We start from the raw sequence: 23,626 nt of genomic DNA on the forward strand, positions 1-23,626 counted from the left end.
GGCACCCGCCCCGCGTGGCCCCCGCCTCGCTGCCGGCCCGGGGCGCCCCGGCGGGCGGTGCCGTGGGGCGCCCCATGGCGCAGGCCTCCCCCGGGAGCTGCCCCAGGCCGGGTGGGCGCTGGCAGTCGGGCGCCGGGCGAGTGAGGGCCGCGGGCGGCGGAGGGGCTGGTCGGTGCTGGGGCGCGGGAGGCTGAGCGGGAGCGGGACATGGGGTGTGCGGGAAGGGCTGGGCACAGGGCAGCGCGACGTGGGGCTGGGGTGGGGCCACGGGGTCACCAGCAGGCAGGAGTATGTGGGGCTGGGTAACGGGCAGGGATGTATGCGGCTGGATAACAGGCCAGGATGTGTGGGGCTGGGTAACGGGCAGGGATGTATGCGGCTGGATAACAGGCCAGGATGTGTGGGGCTGGGTAATGGGCAGGGATGTGTGGGGCTGGGTAACGGGCAGGGATGTGTGGGGCTGGGTAACGGGCAGGGATGTATGCGGCTGGATAACAGGCCAGGATGTATGGGGCTGGGTAACAGGCAGGGATGTGTGGGGCTGGAGTAATGGGCAGGCAGGAGTGTATGGGTCTGGATAACAGGAAGGCAGGCATGTATGGACCTGGGGTAGCGGGGCAGACAGGGACCTATGGGGTGAGGCAGCAGGGGGGGCAGGGATACATGGGGCTGGAGTAATGGGCAGTCAGGGATGTATGGGGCTGGGGTAGCAGGGGCAGGTGAGGACGTATGGTGGTGGGGTAATGGGCAGGCAGGGAGGTATGGGGCTGAGTAACAGAGGTCGGCAGGGCAGGGATGTGTGGGACTGGACAGCACAGACAGGGCAGAATTGTGTGGGACTGAGTAACAGGGATGGACAGGGAAGAGCAGGGAACAGGCAGGATAAGGGTGTGTGGGACTGGGGTAATAAACAGGCAGGGTGGGGGTGTGTGGGGCTGGGGTAATGGGCATGGCAGGGACATGTGGGGCTGGGTAACAGGGACAGGCAGGGCTGCGACTGTGGGGCTGGGGTAGGAGGCAGGAAGGGCAGGGCAGGCCGGGGTGTGTGGGGCTGGCAGGCTGGGGGACACTGGCCAGCTGAGTCGAGGGCATCACTTCAGTGTGTCATCAGGCGGTTGCAGGAAGGCAGGCGATGAAAGCCCGGGAGGCAGAGCGGTGCCGGGAGTGCTTTGCTGAGCTTTTTCTCCCTGAATTGGGCTGTGTGTGGAGGCTCTGCCCATCTTCCCCGCTTGCCGTGGGTCGTAGGGTACCACATCCCTGGGGCTGATATCTGGGGCAAACCTCCCCCAGCAGGGGATGCTCCGGGGCACCTTGCCCTGCAATGCCCTGGGCTGGGAGCTCTGGGCCAGCTGTGGTCACCGCTCTTGGGCCTCTGCCCTCTGGTAGCCCCAGGCACCAAGAAGGGAGGGAGCAGGCAGTTTGCCGGCTGAGGGCTGTGGTTCTCCTTCCTTCCCTCCCCTCCTCCCCTCCTCTTCCTGTGCCGGGGAGGCTGCTTCTCTCCTCCCCAGGCAGCGGCAGGGTTACATATGATAGCATCTGCCTTTTCCCAATCTCTGGCCTGACCCCCGGGGCTGTAGACACACAGGAGGTGAGACAAAGGCTGCAAACGCCCACTCCTGCTGGCTGTGGCCCAGAGGAGCCCTGTGCCCTGCCCCTGCTGCGGGGTGGCCATCCCAGCGTAACTAACGCCAGAGCAGTGTTTGCTGGCAGCCCGGATCCCTTGCTCCTGAGCCCGCGTTGGGCTTGCTCCGACACTGCTGCCTGCCTGGATACTGCTCTGTCAGGGCTGGCAGACATTGTTCGTTCTTTCTCATCTTTCCTCTCTCTGTTCCTGCAGGGCCCAGCCGTGTCGGATGGAGGTAAGGCTGCTCTTTGCTTTGGGATGAGGGTATGGCATCATCTTCAGGGGAGGGGAAGGCTCACAGCCAGCCTGGTGCCAAGGCCCAGCCTGCGTGGAGCTGGCCAGAAGCCAGCAGAGAGGCAGGTCCTGTGTCAGCTCAGGCCATGCTGTGAATGGGTGTACAGTTGGCCCCCGCGCAGCCCCCACCAAGCCCTGTGGCAGGGACTCTCCCTATCCCCCCATCATTCCTCCCATACAGCCCTGCTGTGCCTGTCCCTCTTTGCTGGCTGCTTGGCTGGGGCTCGTGGGTGCTGGAAGCTGAGGTGCTTCCCAGGGGCAAGCAGAGCCCAGGTACCAGCCAGCCCCATGCTCTCTGAGGTTAGGCTGTCTGTCTGTCTGTCTGTCTCACTGTGCACTGGAGATCTTAACCAGCCCATTCACATGTCTCGGCCCCGCTGTAGGATCCTTTCAGCGCACCATCTCACAAGGTGCCAGTCTCATGACACTGTGGCCAGCAGTTTCCACCTGCACGCACAACACAGCAGAGTTTGCAAAGTTGTGCCTTGTTTTGGCCAGAACAAGAACTGTGGAGAGCCAGGCAAGGCAAAAAAGTCTCCTGCTCTCTGCTCAGGAGCATCCAGGACACTGCTCTGCTCCTGCCCACTTTGCTGGGATAACCTTTCTTGTATGCCTTTACTTTCTTTTGAAAATGATCCTCTGCTCCCAATTGCTCACCAGGCAAACCAATTCAAGAGCTGGTTGGCCCTGGGAATTTCCGTCTTTTTGATGGAGGGACTCCACTTGAATGCACAGTCATTCAAGGTTTCCCCTAGGGTTTCCTCAGCATTGACAGCTGGGGATGGCAATTTGCTTAACCCCTCTCACAATGGATTTATTTCTCAGCAGGGGCAGAAGGAGTGGAGAAGGCAAGTTCAGGCACAAGTGTGGGGGCAATGCCAGAGAAGGTGCCTCCCCTCATTCTCTGAGCTTTCCTTCCATGCCGTGTGCCCCCCATTTCCCCTTCCCTCCTGCTCTCCCTCCCCAGCATGGTGCCTTCCCCACGCATTGGCTTTGTTCCTCTGGGAGATGAGTCACGTGTGGAGTCACTGTGACATCCCTGGGGAGGATGGCAGTGCTGGTGGGGGGTGTTGTCATGCCGGAAGGTGTCAGCTGTGTCATCGTGGCTCTCTGATCTTCTGAGAATACTGCTGTGATGCACAAAGCAACAGTTCTGCTCTGCACACTCCTTTCTTGAGATCTCACAGTGGTCTGATCTGCCAGCTCATGTCCAGGATGGGGCAGATGAACTTGCTGCAGATATTGAGGCTGCTAGTGACTGGGGAGGGGGTGATGCCCTGTTGGCTGGCTCAGTCCCAGCTTAGCATCCACATAGGCAGGGCTCCTGGGCAATTTCCAGACAGGCAGAACTGACCTTTTCTCTATCTCAGAGTTAAATGCCTCCAGGGCTCGTGGCAGCAACCACAGTGTGAACAGCCTGCCAGGACCACAGACCACATGCAGCTCCACGCAGAAGTCCGTGGTCAGCTGGGCCGAATCTTTTGAGACGCTGCTCCAAGATCATGTGGCTGTCACCTACTTCACTGTGAGTGCTACAGCCCAGACCTCGGTCCTGATCTCATCTGCAGGAGCAGTTCTAGCAGTCTGCAATTGAGCCAACACACACCCTTGGCGCCCTGGTGACATTGCTGTCCCTGGGGCCTCAGCCCTTGTCCTGTGCTGTCTCCAAACCTGGCCACCCCAGAGGTGGCTGTCCCCACTGTCCTCCCCATTACCCTTCCCATTTGGGGCTGTGAAGCCAAGGGTCCCCACATACTTTGAGCACCTTACCTGGAGCTGGGCTTCCCCCAGGGCATGGCACCAGCATGCTCTGTACTCCCTGCTCTCTCCTGTGCCCACACTGGTTAACTGGCCTGCAAGGAAGCAGTGCCAGCCAGGCCACCAGACCTCTCTGCCCCACAGGAGTTCCTTAAAAAGGAGTTCAGCGCTGAGAATGTCTACTTCTGGCAGGCATGCGAGCGCTTCCAGCAGATCCCGGCCAGCAACACACAGCAGGTACTGGCTGAGCCTGTATCACACAGCTGCGGGCAGCCCCGGGGAGTGGAAGGGCATCCTCGCAGGGGTGGAGGTGGCAGTCATGCCATTATGTCCCTGGGTACTGTGTGCACGGTTCCCTGCTTCACCAGGGCCCCGCGGGGCCTAGGGTGGCATGCGACCCCAGCAGACTCCTATTATGGGAGGTCAAGCAGCCTGGGGTCTCTTCTGGGAGGGACAAGGAGACAGATGCAATGTGCATCTGAAAAACCATAGGCAGGATGGCCTGTCCCACAGAGCAGGAAACGCTTCTCCACCCCGGTGCAAAAAGATGGTGGAGAGTGCTGCTGCAAGGACAAGGGCTGGGAAAAAGAGATCAAGGGAAAGAGAGCAGACCAGGACCTGGGGGCACAGAGCCATGCAGCTGTGTGAGGGACAGTTCCTACATCAGGCTGTGCCTTTGGGGAGAGACCAGCATGTTGTTCCCAGAGCTTGGCCCTGAGGCAGGGAGGCCAGCTCTGATGCCCACCCTGAATCCCAGGTCCTGGGGCAGTCCCAGTTGTGACTTAGCCCTTCAGTGCTCAGGTAGCATTTGAGCTCAGTGGGGTGAGCCAGGGGCTCCCCACATGGTAGCAGTGAGGAGGGGGCTCTTAGTCCTGGTCTGATCCCTGCTCCCCCAGCTGGCGCAGGAGGCCCGGCGGATCTACGATGAGTTCCTCTCCAGCCACTCGGTGAGTCCTGTGAACATTGACAAGCAGGCCTGGATTGGGGAGGACATGCTGGCCACCCCATCCCCGGACATGTTTCGCATCCAGCAGCTCCAGGTGAGATGGCTGCCCCGGCCCAGCTCCAGCCCTCCGTGGCTGAGCAGCACCCCTGTTCCACCCCACGCGCAGGATGGGGGCTCTGGGACACCCACCCCACTCACCCAGCCTCACTTTTGTTGCCAGAGGCTGGGGATTGCCGTGCTATGGGGCACTAGCCAGAAGGGGCTCTAGGTGAGCAAGTGTCGTGAGCACACTCGTTCCCCCTTTGCAGATCTTTAACCTGATGAAGTTTGACAGCTACACGCGCTTTGTGAAATCCCCACTCTACCAGGACTGTTTGAGGGCAGAGAGCCAGGGGCAGCCCCTGCCAGACCTGCGGCCCCACTCTCGGAGCAGTAGTCCCCCACCTGACCTCAGCAAGGTGAGTTGGGTGGGAAGGGGATGGCAAGAGACCTGTCCCTTGGCCTGAGAAAATGGTGCTGGTCCCTTTCCCTGCTGGTAAGTGCAAGACAGCCCTGGGCTGAGGTTGGGTAAGGGGCTGGGGAGTAGGGGAAAGGGAAGGGACAACCTTGGATATCCCCACTGATATCCAAGACACTCTCTCTTTGTGCCAGAAGTCAAAGCTGAAGCTGGGCAAATCTCTGCCACTGGGTGTGGAGGCAGCAGGCAGCAACACCAAAAGCAGCCCACGCCGGTCCTTCAGGAAGGGGGAGCGAAGGGAGCCCTCATGGGCAGGTAAGTGCTGCTCTGAGTTGGAGTGGCCATGGCCACACCTGGCTGCCTGTCCCCAAAGGGTCCCTGCTGTCCTTGTAACTGCATGTCTATCTCTCCTAGAGGGGGGAGAAGKCAGTGGAAGCGCCATGCTATGGCGGGAGTCCCAGGGCTCTCTGAACTCCTCGGCCAGCCTGGACCTGGGCTTCCTGTCCTCTACCAGCACAACCACCAGCCCCTGGACAGAGGTGAATGTCGTTGCGCAGGCTCTGCAGTCTCATGCTGCCAGCTGGGCTCATCCTGCCTCTCCTCTCCTCACAGAGCCACCGGAAGAGCCTGGGAGGCACTGAGGCAGAGCCGCAGGCCAAGTCCATCAAGTACTGCTGTGTGTACCTGCCAGATGGCACGGCTTCACTGGCCTCTGTGCGGCCTGGCCAGTCCATCCGCGACATGCTGGCTGGGATATGTGAGAAGCGTGGCTTCAGCCTTCCCGACATCAAGGTCTACCTGGTGGGGAACGAACAGGTATGGCCTGCACAGGGAGAAGAGGGGGCTCCCACCAGCCAGACTGGTGCTGCACAGACCTTCTCTAGGCTGGGACTGAGCATTGCCCGTGGGCTCTGTCCTGATGGCTTTGGCTCTTCCAGAAAGCGCTTGTGCTGGACCAGGAGTGCTCTGTGTTGGCAGACCAGGAGGTGAAGCTGGAGAACAGGATAAGTTTTGAGTGAGTGTGAGCTTCAGGATGGGTGTTGTTGCCCATGTGTGTCCAGTCTACATCATGCACAGCACCCTGACCTCCCCACTGTACCCCAGTCCCAAATCCCTGAGCAGGCCCAAACAYGCTGGCCATGCCCCTCCATGTCCTGCCCAGCTCACCTGTCCTGGCCCATGTCAGCCTGCTCCATGTACTGCCTGCAGACAGCATCTCCTGCCTCTCTGCAGGCTGGTAATTTCCTCCCTCAATAAGACCATCCGCATCACAGCAAAGTCAACCAAGCGCATCCGGGAAGCGCTGCAGCCCGTGCTGGGGAAATACGGTGTGAACATGGAGCTGGAGCTGGTGCTGCTGCGGCGGGTGAGAGTTCTCCCCCTTGTGAGCATGGTCCCTGTGTCTTGCAGCTAGGATGCTGTGTTGGGGTGCTGGCAGAGGTCCCTGGGCTTGGGGCTTGGGCCAGGGGCTGGCTGCTCGTCCTGCCCGCAGTGGTGAGGACCAGGCAGTGTTAGCAGGGGTGGTAGGGAGCAGCGATTCATGTTGGGGGTGGGCTGCAGTTTTGCAGGGAGTTACCAGCATTTGAAATGGACTATGGCACCCAGTAGTGGTCTGGGAAAGACTGGGCCAGATGTGCTCTGTGCTGTGCAGTCCACGGGCCCTGAACTGGTCAGAGCTCCCCTGGTTTCACAGGCCCCTAGACTGGCTGCCTTTGCCAAGTGCCATGCCACAGTGAGCATGACACTGGTTGACTCTGTTCCTGCTGCAGCAAGGCGAGCCGGGGGCCCTGGACCTGGAGAAGCTGGTTAGCACGGTGGCTGCTCAGAAACTTGTCCTGGAAACATCAGCAGGTAACATCTGGGGAGACACTGGAGCCTCGCTGTGGCCCTGGCTGGCCCAGAGCCATGCTCCCAGCCTGTCCTGCAAGATCCCATGAGGGACCAGGCTGCTTCCTGCTGGCCATGGCTCCTGCTCCCCAGGACAGGCTCGGTGTTGTTGTGGGCTCTCCAGGACTGGGACACTGGCATGGGGTGGTGCTGAGCCTCACTGCTCTTTGTATTGCAGACGCAAAAGTGATGGAGAGTGCTGAGGCTGCAGCTGCCCCCTCCCCACTCCAGAGCAAGGTGAGTCCAGGGCCTGTGTCCCACTGCCCTGGTCAGAGAAGGGAGATGCCCCCGGGCTGCTGTTGTGGTCCGTGGGGACAGTGTGCCCCGCTGTGCCCCCTGTGAGTGCCATGGGGGTGCTGGGGCAGGAACCAGGCCTGGGGGAGCCCTGCTTGCTTGTCCCATCCCTAAAGCATGGGCTGCTCATCACAGGAGGGAAGCCCAACAGGAACAGAGGCTGACACACTGTGGGAGATGCCCCCCTTCTCCAGGCCCCGGTCATCAGCTGCCACAAACCTGAACCGGCGCACGTACGACCTGGAAGGTGAGACCTGGTGCATCCTGAATCCAAGGGACTGGGGCAAAACATGGGGTGAGGGAAGAAGGGCTTCTGGTGTGCTGGGGGTGGGTGCAGGGTCCTATGGAGCAGGGAGAGGGTGTGCCTGGGATGTTTTCATGTCAGCTGCAGAAGGCTGCTGAGGTATTGGGATGGGGGCCCATGGGCAGAGCTTGGCTGAGTGACCTGCTCTTCCTCCAGGGCTGGTGGAGCTGCTGAATCGTGCCCAGAGCTGCAGGGCAAATGACCAGCGTGGGCTGCTCTCCAAGGAGGACCTGGTCCTGCCTGACTTCCTCCAGCTCCCAGGGCAGGATGACAGTGCCTGCAAGGAGTCAGATCAGCCATGCAACCCTCACGCAGGCTCCAAGGGAGATGGCCAGCCTCAMCCCACAGAGCCAACACCACCTCAACCTCCAGCTGACTGTGAGCTCCGCTGAGTCCTGCTGCACGTCTGCACCCAGTACGTGGTACCCCCTGGCCATGGCAGGGTCCAACACGGGACCTGACCAGCCCCTGCCCTGCACTGCCGGCACTGCCCGGACCGCAGATTCGTCCACGTCGTGTCCCAAACTGTCATGTCGTGTTGCCGTGAGTGGTTGAGCAGCTGCCATGCCCCCCAGTGGGGTCGCATCCTGGTGCACGTCAAGGGAGTCCTGTACATAGTTTGAGCCCCTGTGCAAAGCACTTTCCAATGTCCCATGCACACCTGGCACTGTCCTGCCCAGTGCTTCTGCCTCCTCTGCCTGGGGCAGAGCTTCCCCTGGGCAAATCCTACCCATGCCAGGCTGGCACAGCCCCGTTGACTGTCCAAGTGGTGAGAGCAACCATTCAACTGAAGGGTGTGAGGGATGGGGAGGACACAGATGGATAGGGTGGCCAGGCAGGGGCCAGCCCTGTACCCCGGTGCAGTGAGCAGGCAGGGTCAGGAGAACATGTGCAGAGCTAAGGGATGGATCAGGCCGCTGTCCCAGCAGGAATATGGGGTGCCTCAGTTGTTGATATGGGGCCCATTAGCCCTGTGGGCCTATCTTTTAAGGGGTCGTGGCTACCCAGCTCCTTGGGGAGCACGGTTGTGCTGGCCTGTGCCCCAAGGTCACCCCAGCACCAGACAGGTTGTTACCGTCTATTTTGCATGAGCGTGACTGGGCCTGACCGTGCCAGGCTCAGCGCAGTCCTGCCCTTGGGCTCGCTGTACAGCAGATGGACAGTAGCAGCAGCAATAGCACTGCCGTTGTAGAGCAGGGCATGGAGGCTGACACGGTTCCTGCCCTCCTGGCTGACAGACTTGTCAACTTGTTGTCTGCCCAGGGTCACCAGGTTCATGCCCTGAGCAGACAGAGGCAGAGCCAACAAGGTGTCCCAAAGGACCCTGCCTCCTCCCTGCAGTGACACCCTGCATGGGAGGGTACAGAAATGACCCACAGGCTGCAAATGCCTGCAGGTCCCCTGCCCTGGGCTCCCTGCTGGGGCCCTGGGCACTCAGCCCTTGGGGACGGGCCTTCATGGTGCTGTGGGATGGGGACTGGGTGCTGAAAGGTGCCAGAGAAATGCAGCGCCCACTGGGTGCTGAGCATCTCAGGCTGGCCTACACGGTGCCCTGGGACAAACTGGATGCCTGGCCTCCCTGCGCTAGCCCCAGCCCTGGTGGGACTTTCCTCCTGCCTCGTGGGCTGTGCTGGGCAGGCTGCAGCAGACTGTAACCTTGAGCCCAGCTCTGCCAGACCTGGCTGTGCTCTGCCCTCAGCACAGGCTGTGCCCTGCAGATCCCCCTCCCAGGCATCCCCATGTCCCCGGAGACTCCATGGAGACCCCTGACCAGTCTGTGGCAGAGACAGGGTCTCTCTACCAGCAGCCCGGGAGATCCCTCTATCATCCACGCATGCTGGGCCCTTCCTGGCCCCAGGCATGCCCAGCTGTATCCAGGGTCACTGCCCTGCCATGACTGCACTGCCAGAGGTGGAGGGGTGGCCCCTGGTGGCCCCGGGGCTCCCTGCCTCCTGCCCACCCCAGAGCCCACCCCAGGGCAGGCCTAGGGGCAGGTGGCACAGCTGCCCGGATCCAGCCCCACACTGACCCATGGCTGGCTGCAGCCCTGTGGCCCAGTTCAGAGCCCTCGTGTGTCTCTGTGGTCCTGCTCAGTCCTGTCTGTGGTGTGAAACCAGGAGGAATAAAGAGCATTGCCTGGAAGAGCTTCCCTCTCCTTCCTTAACCGCCGAGGCCACAGTGAGCCCCTTTGTGCCTGGGCCTCGGCCCTCAGAGCACTGGCTGCCGTGGGGCTGGTCCTTCACTGCAGGGAGCTACCTTCTGTCCAGGCCAGGCCCTCCTTGAAGGCAGGTCCAGCAGGTCCTGCCCCACCACCTGGAGCCCAGCTCCCTCCAACACCAGGAAGGACGTGGAGGGACCGAACTGGTGGCCTGGCAGCTATGGGGAGACTTTGGCAGCCCCTGGGAGGTGAGAGTTCTGCCCTTGGTGGGTCCCATGGCAGCTCTCAGGGAGGCCATCTGGGGCTTTGCCTGGCTGCCTCCCCAACACCCTGGCACCCCGCAAAGCCCCACTGGGTGGGGCAGGGATGGAGCCCACCCTGGGCCCAGCATCCCTGCCTGGAAGGTGGTGGTGGCTCCCCAGGCAGCTGAGGTCTTGGGGCAGTGCCAGGGGCTTGTTTTCCCAGCACTGCTGGTGTTGTAGGGAAACTGTGGGGCTGGTATGGCCAAGGACTTCAGCCCCGACCCTGTCAATGAGTGACTGCGGGAGCTGCCCGAGCCCCACCAGGTTAATGATTGCGGGTGCAACTGGGCAGCAGCCACCGCAACGGGCAGCGCTGGCCAAAAGCCCCCCGGGGTACAGGGCAAACGCGGACACCAGCCTCCCCTCCACCGGCAGAGCCTCCCACGCGGTGCAGCTTGGCACCGGCAGGGTACTACTACCGGTCTCCGCATGCTGGTCTGGGCAGTCCGGCCAGCTGCTGTGGGAAGGTCCCACGCCAGGCCAGGGGTGGCACTGCCTGCACCCACAGGCCAGAAGGGACCCCCTGAGCACCCACTGCCCCTAGAGAGGCAGGACATCTCCCATTCATTGGTTTGTCCCAGGTGTTTGACTATACCAGCTGGGTTTATAACTTGGTAAAGGTTCATTTATTAAGGCTCCAGGAATGCCAGGGAGGTTCCCAGACTGGCTTATCCCTAAACTGTCCCTGAGCATCTCCAACACCCCAGGATACCTGAGGTATGTCCCCTTGCCCCCATACAGGCCACCTTGGCTTGCCTGTCCATGGTGACTGCTTCACCCCAGTTTTGAGGTGCCAAATTATGCCGCGAGCCACGGCCCAGCCTGGGCAGGGGCATGTTCTTGTCCCCGCTACTAATGCTGGTGTGCTGTAAGCCCCCGAGTGCATACAGCATGTCTCTGCCGTCTCTGGACGTGGCATGGATGCTTGTGGTCCAGCCCTTGAGCTCAGCACCCCATTCAGCCCATGGGCTCCCAAGGGGACTGGTGCACCAGCCTCCCTGTCCGGAGCTGCATGCATCCCGTGGTCCCCGCAGTGCCCAGGGCAGCCCAATCCCGCTTGGGGCCCAGAGGAACGGGGCACCCACACGCTATCGGAGTGACCCAGGCACAGGTCAAGAAGGACTTCATGCCCCAGTGAACAAGGACCACAGCACGGCGGGCGTGCTGACGCACTCACAAGTGCCAGTCCGCCCACTCCAGCCATGTGGCTCCAGGACAGGAGCTGGGGTCCCGGCTACTGGCTTCTCCCATTCCAGGCCCAGATGGAGAGAGAAGTCATAGCTGCAAGTGCTCCGGTGGCACGGCCCCTCCATGCCTGGCTCCCGGTGGGTGTCTGCGCTGGAGGGGCCTTTGGTCCCTGCCTCCCGCCTGCCAGGGCTGCGGGCTGCCCAGGCGCCTCTTGGGCGGATGGAAACTTGGCCGCAGATGCGTAAACAGAGGGTAATGATAAACGGCCTCCGGGAGCGGGTGATGCTATCGCTGGCATCGCTCCTCTCCCACCCGTCCCAGCCTTGCGCGCGCAGAAAAAAAATGCAATCTCTACCCCAACAGCCTTCGCCAGAACGTGGGCTGCTCTGTGCTGATCTGCTGGCATGGGCTGCGCCGGGCCGCGTGTCACCCATCCCTGCCAGGACAGCACCTGGGGACGGTGCCGGCGCCCATCCCCCCGGCAGGGCCCTGCCCCACCGCTGACGTAAGTCGCCGCCAGCACCCCGGCCTGCCCGGCACRTCCTCATGACAAGGACGGATGGCGCGTGCTCCGGGCAGAGCTGGTGCCTTGCGGCCAGTGCTCAGGTGGCTCCAAGGATGGCGGATGTGTGCGTGGCCCTCGTCTCCCCACTGCATGGGGAGATGCCCGGGGATCTCGCCTCCGTCCTGCCTCATCTCTGGCTTGGGAAGCCCTGGCGCCACCAAAGCCTCATCCTCCTCATGCAGGGGATGAAGCAGCTGGTGCCTGTACTGGGGCCAAGCAAGGGCTGGGGCAGCTGAGTCCTCTGCAGCCACCTGTGGGGACATGGCCTCCAGCATTGCCCCGGTGCAGGGCGGCCGGGAGCTGGGCTTTGCCCAGGCTGCTCCCCACAGAGCCGGCAGCGGCCCACGATCGTGCGTGGGGAGCAGCTCTGCCTCGGGCAGCTGAGGCCAGGGTGTGCGAGGCGTGCTGGCAGCGCGGGACCCCGGGGGTGTGTGCCCCATCCTGCCCCAGGGCCACGGCTGACGTGGGATGCTGCGGGGTTACCCATTAACTGCAGGAATTTCTGGGGAGGAGGTGAGCGGCGAGCGGAGGCGAGGGGCAACGCAAGGCTCCTTAGACTTTGCTCTTGGCGCGCATATAAAGGGCAGCGGTGCCCTGCGGGCCACTTTGCCGGAGGGACGCATGGACATGGCATGCGGCTGCGGCGCTGCCCTGAGTGCCCAGTCAGCCCCAGGTGAGCAGGGCCGTGGGGCAGGGGGGCCGGCCAGGCTGAGCGCGGCCCTGCCGGGGCAGGGTCTGGCCGCCCGCTGCCCCAGGCCYGCTTCCCGGCTACCTCCTCGCCCCRGGTCCCATCAGCCATCACCAAGACCCCCTGTGCAAGGGCTGCCTGCGGGAGCTCTCTGGGGCGGTGGGTTGGTGGCCCAGGGGACCATCGGGCCAGGGGGTGATGCTCCTCGGTAGCGCCACTGCTGCGTGGCCGCCCACGGGGCCAGGGGGATTCAAGGCTCTGGGGGGGCTCGTGGATGTGGCTCTGCTGTGGTGACCTACGGCCACCTCTGCTCAGACTCTCCAGGAACGATGCTGCCTTACCGGAGAGAGAGCCCTGCCATGCCCCGCTGCCCGGTGCGGGGAGGAAGAGTGCTGCATGGGCCCCAATTCGCCTACTGCCCCAGCCCCCAAGGTAGGTCTTCTCCAGCCTGGCTCCTCGCGCCTCGGGGTGCAGCTCCACTTCCACGCGCTGCCGGGCCCTAGCGCAGGACTGGGCAGCGCTCGGCTCCTCGCCCCTGGACCCAGCACAACGCCTGCGCTGGCATCCTGGGCGGCCTGGGGAGGTGTCACCCCGCCTAGTGCCCCCCGAGGACGCGGCCGTAACGCAGGGCCCATCTCTCCCAGCTCTGCACAGGCTGCCCGGCGCCCATGCCTACCCGTTCGCCGTCAGCGCCGTGGCGCACCCTGACCATGGCTTCCTGTGCCCCGGCTCGCCGGGGCGGCTCGTGGAGGGCATGGAGCGGTACGAGCTGGACGTGCTCCCCGCCAGGCCCTGGCAGGGGCCCCGGCTGCCCTTGGATGAGCTGCAGAAGCCAGGTAAGGGCCCCGGCGCCCGCCCGGCTCTGTCCCGGCTTGGAGCAGCCCTGGCACACACCCGGCAGAGGCACRTGCCTGGAGCCGGCACCTCAGCCGGGGCTGGGGAGCACGTGGAGACCTGCCGGAGGCATCCTGGGGCATGTCGGGGTGCTGGGGCTCTGGGGTGCCCGGTCAGCCGGGGGTCTCCCCCAGGACCAGCAGTGATTCCCCACCATGGTGATTCCCAGACGCAGAGACGGGAGAGACACCCCAGCACCACCTGAGAGAGGCTCCCTGAGAGAGAGCATCCCCAGACCCGCGGCAGCCRTGGGCTCACGGTGCTGGCCACTGGCCCGGGCGCTGAGTGAGCCCCACACGGGGCTGGGGAAAGGCTCAGCCCAGGAGCTGCCACCCACGGGTGTACGGCTGGCCCCACGCTGCACCCCGCAGCCCTGGTGCCACTCCTCACACAGGCACCCCAACCAGCTCCCCGGCATGGGGGGCCACAGGGGTCCTGCTCCCGGGAGCGGGGCACCCGTGGGTGCTGCAGACCAAGGGGCAGCGCGGGGGAGCTCCACCGAGAGAAGAGATGCCAGTGGACGTGGGGACTGGCGGCAGGGCCAGGCACAGGGACACAGTTCCCATGCTGTAAGGGGCAGCTGGAGGAAGGTGTGGGGCTGCAGGAGCCCAAGGAAATGGGGCCCTGCCGGGGACAGCGTTTAACACTCTCTTTTGTCTTGTGCAGGGCTGGGGTGCTGGGAGAGGGTCCAGTCCATCTGTGTCTCCCTTCTCAAGGTGCCCCTGATGTTCGGCTTCCTGTACCTCTTCGTGTGCTCCCTGGATGTGCTCAGCTCCGCGTTCCAGCTGGCTGGAGGTAGGGCTGCAGGGGCACCCGGGCGGCTGGTGGCACCTGCCGTGCCAGCACCCTGCCGCTCACGCTCTTCTTGCAGGCAAGGTGGCCGGCGGCATCTTCAAAGACAACGCTATCCTCTCCAACCCCGTGGCTGGGCTCGTGGTGGGCATCTTGGTAACTGTGCTGGTGCAGAGCTCCTCCACCTCCACCTCCATCATCGTCAGCATGGTCTCCTCAGGGCGTGAGTGCACCCTGCAGGGCACCCCGGGGCCCGAGGCATGGCCCGAGGCAGAGGGACAGGGTGGTGAGGCATGGTCCCCCCATCCCCCACCAGTGCCAGGCCATGGGGGCTAATGGGTGTCTCCGTCTCCAGTGCTGGAGGTGCGCTCTGCCATTCCCATCATCATGGGCTCCAACATTGGCACCTCCGTCACCAACACCATCGTGGCCCTCATGCAAGCTGGCGATCGCAGTGAATTCAAACGGTGAGAGCTGGCACGGGCAAGGGGGACTTTGGAGGACAACACTGGTTTGGTGAGCAAGGAGCAAGGCAGATGCCGTGCCACCCTGGGAAGGCCCCGTGGCCGGATGCTGCTGCCCCCACAGGGGCATGGGGCCGCCCCGTGCCGACAGGCTCCTCCGCGGCAGGGCCTTCGCTGGCGCCACAGTGCACGACTGCTTCAACTGGCTGTCGGTGCTGGTCCTGCTGCCGCTGGAGGTGGTGAGCGGGTACCTGCACCACGTCACCCGCCTGGTCGTGGCCACCTTCAACATCCGCAGCGGGAAGGACGCCCCTGACCTGCTGAAGATCATCACGGAGCCCTTCACCAGGCTCATCATCCAGGTCTCCTTGGGCTGGCCGTGGCGTCCCCGGGGCTGGTGTCTCTGTGCTGGTGGTCGTCTCTGGGTGTCCCTGGGCTGGCAGTGATGTCTCCAGTCCAGCTGGGTGTCTCTGGGCCGGGGGTGCTGCCAGCCCCTGAGGACCCTCTCCAACATGTATGGTTGCAGCTGGACAAATCAGTGATCACGGGCATTGCAATGGGGGACGAGAGCTTGCACAACCGGAGCCTCATCCGCGTGTGGTGTGGGCATGAACCCCCACAGGTGAGGGGCCTGCAACTGCACTGGGGCCACAGTGTGGGGCCAGGAGCAGGCTGGGGGGACCGGCGAGCTGGGAGGGGACCGGCTGGCTGGGCTAGAGCCCCGTGAAAGCGCCCCGCAGAGGGCGGCGGGCAGGCATCTGGCGGGCAGAGGCTGAAGGTGACGTGGGGCCGGCCGTGGCCTGCCCTCTCCCCACAGACACCCGCCGTGGGGCTTAGAGCCCCCCTGAACTGCACAACCCCTGGACACTGCAGCACCAAAGGCACCGAAAGCCTCCGCAACATTACGGGGCAGAAGTGTGAGTGGGTGCCCGGGGGACTGTGTGTGGTGCTGGGGGGCTGCGGGTGGGGTTGGAGGGACATTGGCGTGGGGCTGGGGGGTTCGCATGGGGCTAAGGGGCTGTGTGTAGGGCTAGGGGCACAGGGCATGGGACTGGAGCCTGGATATGGGGCAGAGCTGGGAGGTGATGGGGCTGGGGGTCCATGTGTGGGGCCGGGGCCTGTGTGGTGGGGGGCAGGTTTGCAAGGAGGGCTGGGGTGGCCCCAGGCACCGTGCCCTCGCCCAGCCCTGCTGTGGGGCAGGCGGGCACCTCTTCACGGACACGCCGCTGCCGGACCTGGCCGTGGGGCTGGTGCTGCTGGCCGGGTCCCTCATCGTGCTCTGCACCTGCCTCATCCTCCTGGTCAAACTCCTCAACTCCCTGCTCAAGGGGCAGGTGGCCAAGGCTGTCCAGAAGGTCATCAACACGGGTGAGTGGGATTGGTGGGCGCACGATTGGACCCCTGCTGCCCCAGCCCTCCCTGCCTGCCCCATGGCTGCCTGCCCCGAACCCCATCCCCACCTGCCCCACAGCCACVCCAGCCCCATCCTTGCCTGTCCCCCTCTGCCCACTCTGCTTATGGCTGTCACATCCTCCCCATGTCCAGCCACGTCCCCCTTCCCCATCCATCCTGGCCACCAGCCTCCCGCAGTCCTGAGCCTGACCCCATACTCAGAGCCTGGCCCCAAACCCAGAGCCTGATCCCTATATCCAGRGCCTGGCCCCAAACCCAGAGCCTGGCCCCAAACCCAGAGCCTGGCCCCCCAGTCCCCTCCCTAGCCCCAGGCAGGAGCTCCGGTCTGCTCTCAGCTGACATGTCCATGCCCCTGTCCATGCCCATGTCCATGTCCGTGCCTGTGCCTGCGCTGTGGCAGACCTCCCGCACCCACTCAGCTGGCTCACCGGGTACTTCGCCATGGTGGTGGGTGCTGGGATGACCTTCGTGGTGCAGAGCAGCTCCGTCTTCACCTCGGCCATCACACCCCTGATTGGTGAGTCCCAGGCTAGCCTCATGCCTGGCCATGTGCTGGTGCCCCCCACATGGGGCCCGTGGGTGCCAGGGCACTCTCAGGGCTCTGCTGGAGGAGATGTGTCTCCATGGGAGCATGGGGTGCTGGTGAGGAGCGCTGTGATGGGACAGGTTGCCTCTCTCCCGCAGGCCTGGGGGTGATCAGCATAGAGCGCGCCTACCCGCTGACCCTCGGCTCCAACATCGGCACCACCACCACTGCCATCCTGGCCGCCCTGGCCAGCCCTGGGGACAAGCTGGCCAGCTCTTTCCAGGTACGGGGAGCCCTGGACCAGTGCCGGGCTGGTGGGGGGAGCCAGGGGTGCCCCCGTGCCTGGCCTGATGGGGATGCCGTCCCTGCAGATCGCCCTCTGCCACTTCTTCTTTAACATCTCCGGCATCCTGCTGTGGTACCCGCTGCCCTTCACCCGCCTCCCCATCCGCATGGCCAAGGCGCTGGGCGAGCGCACGGCCAAGTACCGCTGGTTCGCCGTGCTGTACCTCATCGTCTGCTTCCTCCTGCTGCCCTCGCTGGTCTTCGGCATCTCCATGGCAGGCTGGCGGGTGCTGGTGGGGGTGGGCGCGCCCTTCCTCGGCCTCCTCCTCTTCGTGGGGCTGGTCAACGCTCTGCAGAGGCGCAGCCCCAGGCGCCTGCCCAAGTGGCTGCAGACCTGGGACTTCCTCCCAGCCTGGATGCACTCGCTGCAGCCCCTCGACAGCCTCATCACGCGGGCCACGCTGTGCTGCACCGACCGCTGCCGCAGCCCCGACGGCTGGGACGAGCGCGACGGCACCCTGGCCCCCGCCGGCCCCTGCGACAAGGCCAGGCTGGGCCTCGACAACCCCGCGCTCTCCCACCCCGAGGAGGGACTCGGTCCCGCTGCCCGGCTGGGCTCCCCTCGCCTGCCCCCGCACGGGGCCACCCGCCTCTAGCCGGCACCAGCCACGGGGGCACGGCGCGCCTCTGCCCTGCTGGGTTATCGGGTGTCTAATAAAGGGGGAGTGCTGATTCCTCAGTTTGTATCTCTTCGGCTCCTCTCTGCAAATCCAGCATCTCCATCCACCTGAGGTCTCAGCTCGCCAGCAAACGGGGCTGCAATTAGCCGGCTAGGCTATTAGGAAGCGATGTTTCACGGGAATGAGGCACATGCAGGGAGGGGCTCCCTTGCACTCGGGGTGAGCACAACACTGCTTGTGTTGTGGGGCGCAGAGACCCTCGGCATCCCTGTGCACAGCCCACACAGCTCTGGGTGCCCAACTGTGTCCCCATCTGTCCGTCCCGGGCCACCAGCCACTTGCCAAAGCAGCCAGGAGCCACAGCCGGAGCAGCAGGTGTCAGACACCCACCACCCGCAGCCATCTCGGCACAACACGGCTTCACCACCCTCTGCCACCCCCCGTGCCTGCCGGTTTGCACCAAGCCAACAAGCCGYGGGCAGTGTCTCCTCCCCGCTCTGTGCCATGCCGCCCCACGTCGCGGCAGCGGTGCCGGTGAGCCGGGCAGGCGCGGGGCGGCTGAGGAGGTGCCGCGCTGCAGTGAGGCCGGGGCTCAGCAGCAGGCTCGCAGGGCACGGCAATGCTCCCCGACACCCGCGGCAGAAGCCCGCCCGGCACGCTGAGCCCGGCGGGAGCCCTTTAAGTGTTAGCAATAACCACTTCTCCCACTGCCCACAGATGCTTGGGCTCCTGCCAGCGATATCCGTCCRTCCGTCCCTCCCTCCTCCCCGTCCTCCCTCCTCCTCAGGGCTGAGAAGCGCTGGCTGCCCGAGCCAGCAAGGCTGCCGGGGCAGCAGCTCCGCGGCTCCCGGCACCTCTGCCGCTCCGTGTGCCGGCACCGCGGCTGGGGACGGCACAAAGGCAGCCGAGACGGGACGCTGGTTCAGCCCTGCACTGGCAGCGCCAGGCCAGGACGACCCCCACGTTGCCGCCGGACAGGGTCAGTACGGGAACCATCGGCAGCCCGGACACCTGGGACCCCTTCCCTGCCGGCTCGGGCAGCGTGGGGCAGGYGCTCGGCGATGCCAAGGCCGCAGAGATGCTGGGCCAGTGAGCGGGGCATGGCCGGCGTGGGGCAGCCCCACGGGGACTAGCCGGCGTGAGGGGCTGGGGCCGGGACAGCATGGAGCCAGCCAGCGGCCTCCCCAACGCGTCCGATAACAGCAGCTGGGCCACGAGCGCCCCGCACTCGCCCGCGGCCACGGCACTCATCCTGCTGGCCGTCCTCGCCGTCCTCCTGGCCACGCTGGTGGGCAACGCGCTGGTGGTGGCGGCCGTGTCCACCAGCCGGGCCCTGCGGGCGCCCCAGAACCTCTTCCTGGTGTCCCTGGCCTCCGCGGACATCCTGGTGGCCGTCCTCATCCTGCCCTTCTCGCTGGCCAACGAGGTGATGGGCTACTGGTATTTCGGCAGCCTGTGGTGCAGCCTCTACCTGGCGCTGGACGTGCTGCTCTGCACCGCCTCCATCGGGCACCTCTGCGCCATCAGCCTCGACCGCTACTGGGCCGTCACCCGGGCCGCCCGGCTCAACCTGCGCCGCAGCCCCGGCCGCGTGCGGGGCATGATCGGGGCCGTGTGGGCCGCGGCYGCCCTGGTGGCCCTGCCGCCCCTCTTCAAGGCCCGGCCGCGGGCCCGGGAGTGCGCGCTCAGCAACGACACGTGGTACGTGCTGGCCTCCTGCGTGGCCTCCTTCTTCGCCCCCTGCCTCGTCATGGTCACCGTCTACTGCCGCATCTACCAGGTCACCAAGCGGAGGCACATGGCCGTCCTCACCGCCCACGGCAGCCTGGCCCCGCGGCTCCTGCGCCCCGGGGAGCCGGACAACAGGGCCACGGAGCTGGGCGGCCTCATGGCCGGCCCCGGCGAGAGGCTGTCGTGGGCGCTGGCCTCCAGCCGCCGGCGCTGGAGCCAGCACCAGAGCATGTCGCTGTGCCGCCGGCGGCTGGTGCGTGTGCGGGAGCGCCGCTTCACCGTGGTGCTGGCTGTGGTGATGGGGGCCTTCGTGCTCTGCTGGTTCCCCTTCTTCTTCACCTACAGCCTGGAGGCCGTGTGTGGCGACGGCTGCCGCATCTCCAAACCCCTCTTCAGCTTCTTCTTCTGGATCGGCTACTGCAACAGCAGCCTCAACCCCCTCATCTACACCGTCTTCAACAGAGACTTCCGCGCCGCCTTCCGGAGACTCCTCTCTGCCCCTGCCCGGCACGGCACGTAGGGCCCCACGCCCCCACGGGGACCGGGGACGTCTCCCACGGGGCCATAGGGCTGGGAACCACCAGCCCTGGAGCCGCGCTCCTGGCCCTGCACAGGCTGGGGTCCGTGGAGCGCACGGACGGGGCAGAGGACTTTGCTGCTGAGGTTAACCTCCAGTTATTTTCCGAAACGCAGATTTGGGGGGTTTGTAATAAAAAAGGCCAATACGCACACCTGGGGCTGGTGTCTGCCTGCAGGGAGGCCTGGTGGGTTGTACCCAGTGCTGCTCCTCTCCCGGGTCACCCCRTCTCACCAGCAGCAGCACCTTGCCGCTGCGCTCCCGTGAGCTGCCCGAGGCCAAGGACATTTGGGTCCCGCACGTCTCCTCTTTGCACGCAGCATGGGGACAGGCCCGGCGGCTGCTGTGGCGGGCAGCCATGGGGTAGGACCCGGAGCAACAACATCCTCCAAGGGGCAACGTCCGCCCAGCGCCTGCCGTGCCCAGCGCCCAGCCATGCTCGCTGTGCCGGGTCAGGCTGGCCCGGTCACTCTGTGCAGACAYGCAGGGGTCAGAGCCTGCTCAACTTCTCCAGCTTTGCAGCTCAAAATAGAAAATCTCAAAACATCAAACTTTCACTTGGCTAAAAACAGCTGCCAGCGCCTGGGAGTTGGATCCCAAGGAACGCAGGCCCCCAGCCAGCCTCCCGCTGCCTCGCTGGCCCTGGGGCCGCAACACGGMCGGATGGGACCCGCTGGGCCACGTCCTGCCTGGGGCCATGCGGGGCGGTAGCAGTCCTTAAGGGACATGGGTGCACGGGTGCGCGCAGTGGCACTGACTGTCCCTCGGGCTGTCCCTGCACCCAGCAGTGCAGCACGGTGGCCCTTCGTGGCATTGGCGCCGGGACACGGTGGCGCTGCCATGGCCCCGCTCCCAGTGGGGACTGTCCCGGGACRGGGGCCCCAGCGCTGGCAGCCTTCGAGGCAGCGGGCCCCAGGGCTCAGAGACGTGCTGGCACGACCTCCAGAAGGAGCTGCCCTATTGCTCTCGCCTTGCTTCCCCTCCTGCGGACGACCTTTCGCGTTTTCACAATTAAACAGCACTTTGCTGCTAAAAATACTCCAGGAGACGTGGGCATGTGATGGGGACACGGCCAGGGCAGCTCAGCCGGGGGGGGGGTGGGGGGGGAAGAGCTTTCCCCAGGGGGCACCAGCCCCACATGCATCGCCTTGGTGCCCCACAGTGCCTTGCCCTCAACCTTGCCCAACGCCATAGGGGTGACCAAGGGACCAGGAGGTCCCAGCCCTCCTCCCAGCAGGGGAACGGCASGAGCTCGCAGCACTGGGATGCTGCCAGGCAGGAGGAGTGGGGAGGCACAGATGGAGTCAGGAGCACCAGGACCCCCGCTTGGGCCAGGAGACCCTACAGAGCCAGACTGGTCCCAGTTTGGGTCTGAGCTGCCATTCTGTGCTTCAGGCTGATATCTGAATCATAAACTCCTGGAGAGGAGGGCTGGAAGGGATCTGAGAGCACCTGGACCCCTCCTTCACCCCAGCCGCTATCCAGGCGCTGCAGCTCTCTGTGCAGTCTCTCCTGGCGCTTCTCTGCTCTGACCACCTGACAGCAGGGAAAACTTTCCTACCAAGCATCTCCCGCTGCATCTTAATCCAGTATCATGTCCTGTCTGCAGCAAGCAGGTCAAGCAGGTTATTCTCTCTCTCAGCAGAGGTCCTTTCTACTCAAAGTTCATACAAAGTCTGTTTTATCCTTGGCCATGCAACCCTCACTCCTGCTCAGCTTGTGAGCCGCTATGACGCAAGTACTACCTGGAAAATAATTTTCCTTGAAGCACTGATTATTCCTGCCTAAATGCAGTACCTTGCTCTGGTGTGTATTGAACTGCATCCTGTATTCCCAGGCTGTTTCTCCAATTTGTCAAGACTACTTTGAATTCTTAGCTTGTTCTCTAGTAGGTTTGTAGCCCCCTCCCTCCCCAGCTGTGTGTCCTCTGCAGAATTAAAAAGCAGAGTCCTATTTCCACCATCTGGGGCGGTTATGGACCTGTCGCAGGGTACCAGGACACCTCTGGACGCGTGTGTCTGCTTTGACTATGACTACCATTCACCCACTGTGAGAACAGTGCTGTAAAATGCCATTTCGGAGGAAACTGGAAGTAGCAACCAAAAGGATAAACATGCAAATACATGAAAATGCAATAACGTCACTGTATTTGAAGCTCAGAATAACTATGTGCCACCTTTAAAAGGAAAACAGCTCTAAAAAAAGAAAAAAGCACCCAGTGTGATCTGATCTCTCAATGACAGACTGACATGGGAGATCATCTCAAAAACACAGCAGGGCAAAATATCCTGTTCCTTATCTGTGTTGCTTATCAACCCAAGATGCAAAGTCTGATCTCCAGCAGATGCAAGAGTACACAGCAGACCACAGTCATTACAGACTGTACAGGCATGGATGCTTGTAATAATTTGGGTTATTACAGGCCTAACAGACCTGAGAACATGAACCTTTTTCTTCCAGCTTGCTAGCAAGGCCATGGCTAAGCGATGCTCAACGCAGAGGCAGCCTGGATTGGCCTCCACCAGCAGATTTTCATTGACACACCCAGCTGGTGGAGAGACCTCACAACCACCACATCCTGCTTGGTGCTCCAGCWGGCAGGAGGCACGATCAGCCCATGGACACTGCCTAAACTTCACACCTGGGCAGGGAGAGCTGAGGCAGCACCACTGCTGCTGGAGGAGTTGCATGCGCATGTACACCAGAGCGAGGAAGACCTCAGCATCATTCAGAGGTGGAGGTCATGCCTGCACCAGAAAATCAGAGCATGGGGCAGATGTAGGACCACCACAGGGCAGGCAGCAGTCACTGAAGGCATAGGAGCATAAAAGGCAATGCTCRCAAGCATGCTGGAAGCAGGGAGCCAGCTAGATAATCTGCAGGGCTGACAGACCATCACAGCAGAGTAGGAGGGCTCAAGGAAGACAAAGCTCTGCAGAAAAGTTAAATGACGTATTCACAATRCTGCGAGTAAAGCAGACGTGAAGAGGCTCCTACGCTGCAGCTTTCCTTTCAATGGGATGAAGCTGCTTCTAATTGAAGTACCAAAAAAAAAAAAAAAAAGGCTTTTAGAGCAAATCAGGAGAAGGAACAAACCTCCAGAAGCAGTAGTACTCACTCAAAAGCCCTAAAGGGCCTCAAATACCAAAACGATGGAGAGCCAGTCCCCCAAATCAGCCCCAGGGGGAGGAAGGCTGGCAGCACAACACCCACAGCCCCCACGAGCGCCGCGGAGGTGACGCCGGGATCGCAGTGAGGAAACCCGAAACTTCCCCCAGGCCTTTTGCAGAGCGGCAGGTGACAAGCAGGCAGAGACGGGAAGCGACACACGGCCGGTGACCGCGCACCCTCCCCGTCACAACTGTGCCCTCCCACCGCCCTACACGACTACTTTTGTCCCGGAATCCCATTATATAGGGCCGCTTGGCCCCGCCCCCATGAAACGCTCCTATCACGACGCTGTTCTGCGCGGAGTGGCAGCTCCCAGCCCAATTAGATGCGGCAGAAGGCGGGGCCTTATTTGCGGTGGGCGCCGTTGGGACTTGCCCAATCGTTTTCCGGAGCTGCGGCTACGCTCTCTGACTGACATTTCCCTGCCCAATCAGCACGCGCCTCCCCCTCCCCGGGCAGCGCTTCGCCAATGGCCGCCGAATGACGCGCGCCGCTCTCCCTCTCTGCCCCCGCCCTCCCACGCCCCCGCCAGCCGCGGGCCAACGGGAGGGCAGCGGCGCGAGCGGAGGGGGCGAGGCTTCCTGGGGGGCTGGGCCAATGCGAGCGCGGCGCGGGAGGAGCGTGGGCC

The 23,626-nt window shown here is 63.6% G+C and overlaps 3 protein-coding genes and 1 long non-coding RNA gene across 5 annotated transcripts; 3 read left to right on the forward strand and 1 right to left on the reverse strand.

The window, feature by feature from the left end:
- The first annotated feature begins 691 nt into the window (after positions 1-691).
- RGS14 (regulator of G protein signaling 14) lies at positions 692-9,700 on the forward strand. Its single transcript, XM_026063556.1, has 16 exons — positions 692-719; positions 1,509-1,588; positions 1,838-1,859; positions 3,289-3,443; positions 3,821-3,913; positions 4,573-4,716; positions 4,931-5,080; positions 5,274-5,394; positions 5,494-5,618; positions 5,692-5,895; positions 6,018-6,094; positions 6,313-6,445; positions 6,849-6,930; positions 7,145-7,203; positions 7,396-7,507; positions 7,721-9,700. Exons 1-16 carry the CDS (start codon positions 692-694, stop codon positions 7,954-7,956), a joined length of 1,821 nt encoding a protein of 606 aa, XP_025919341.1. The 3' UTR covers positions 7,957-9,700.
- Positions 9,701-12,740: 3,040 nt separating this feature from the next.
- SLC34A1 (solute carrier family 34 member 1) lies at positions 12,741-17,495 on the forward strand. Its single transcript, XM_026063297.1, has 12 exons — positions 12,741-12,897; positions 13,110-13,301; positions 14,026-14,154; positions 14,231-14,374; positions 14,507-14,618; positions 14,782-14,977; positions 15,142-15,237; positions 15,433-15,532; positions 15,816-15,983; positions 16,429-16,545; positions 16,713-16,837; positions 16,926-17,495. The coding sequence occupies exons 1-12, from the start codon at positions 12,795-12,797 to the stop codon at positions 17,493-17,495; spliced, it is 2,052 nt and encodes a 683-aa protein (XP_025919082.1). The 5' UTR covers positions 12,741-12,794.
- Positions 17,496-18,681: 1,186 nt separating this feature from the next.
- On the forward strand, positions 18,682-19,942 carry LOC112964823 (alpha-2C adrenergic receptor-like). The gene has a single exon (XM_026063380.1). It carries the CDS (start codon positions 18,682-18,684, stop codon positions 19,768-19,770), a length of 1,089 nt encoding a protein of 362 aa, XP_025919165.1. The 3' UTR covers positions 19,771-19,942.
- A 2,015-nt stretch (positions 19,943-21,957) lies between these two features.
- LOC112964798 lies at positions 21,958-23,187 on the reverse strand. Of its 2 annotated transcripts, none has more exons than XR_003253082.1 (2): positions 22,973-23,187; positions 21,958-22,859 (listed from the first exon to the last, which is right to left on the reverse strand). It is a non-coding gene; the product is annotated as an uncharacterized LOC112964798 (long non-coding RNA). The 2 variants fall into 2 exon arrangements; XR_003253083.1 differs by having other exon boundaries at positions 22,946-23,187.
- Between the last annotated feature and the right edge of the window lie 439 nt (positions 23,188-23,626).

The sequence above is a fragment of the Apteryx rowi genome, unplaced genomic scaffold (assembly GCF_003343035.1).
Source record: "Apteryx rowi isolate R43461 unplaced genomic scaffold, aptRow1 scaffold_2, whole genome shotgun sequence".
NCBI lineage: Eukaryota > Metazoa > Chordata > Aves > Apterygiformes > Apterygidae > Apteryx > Apteryx rowi.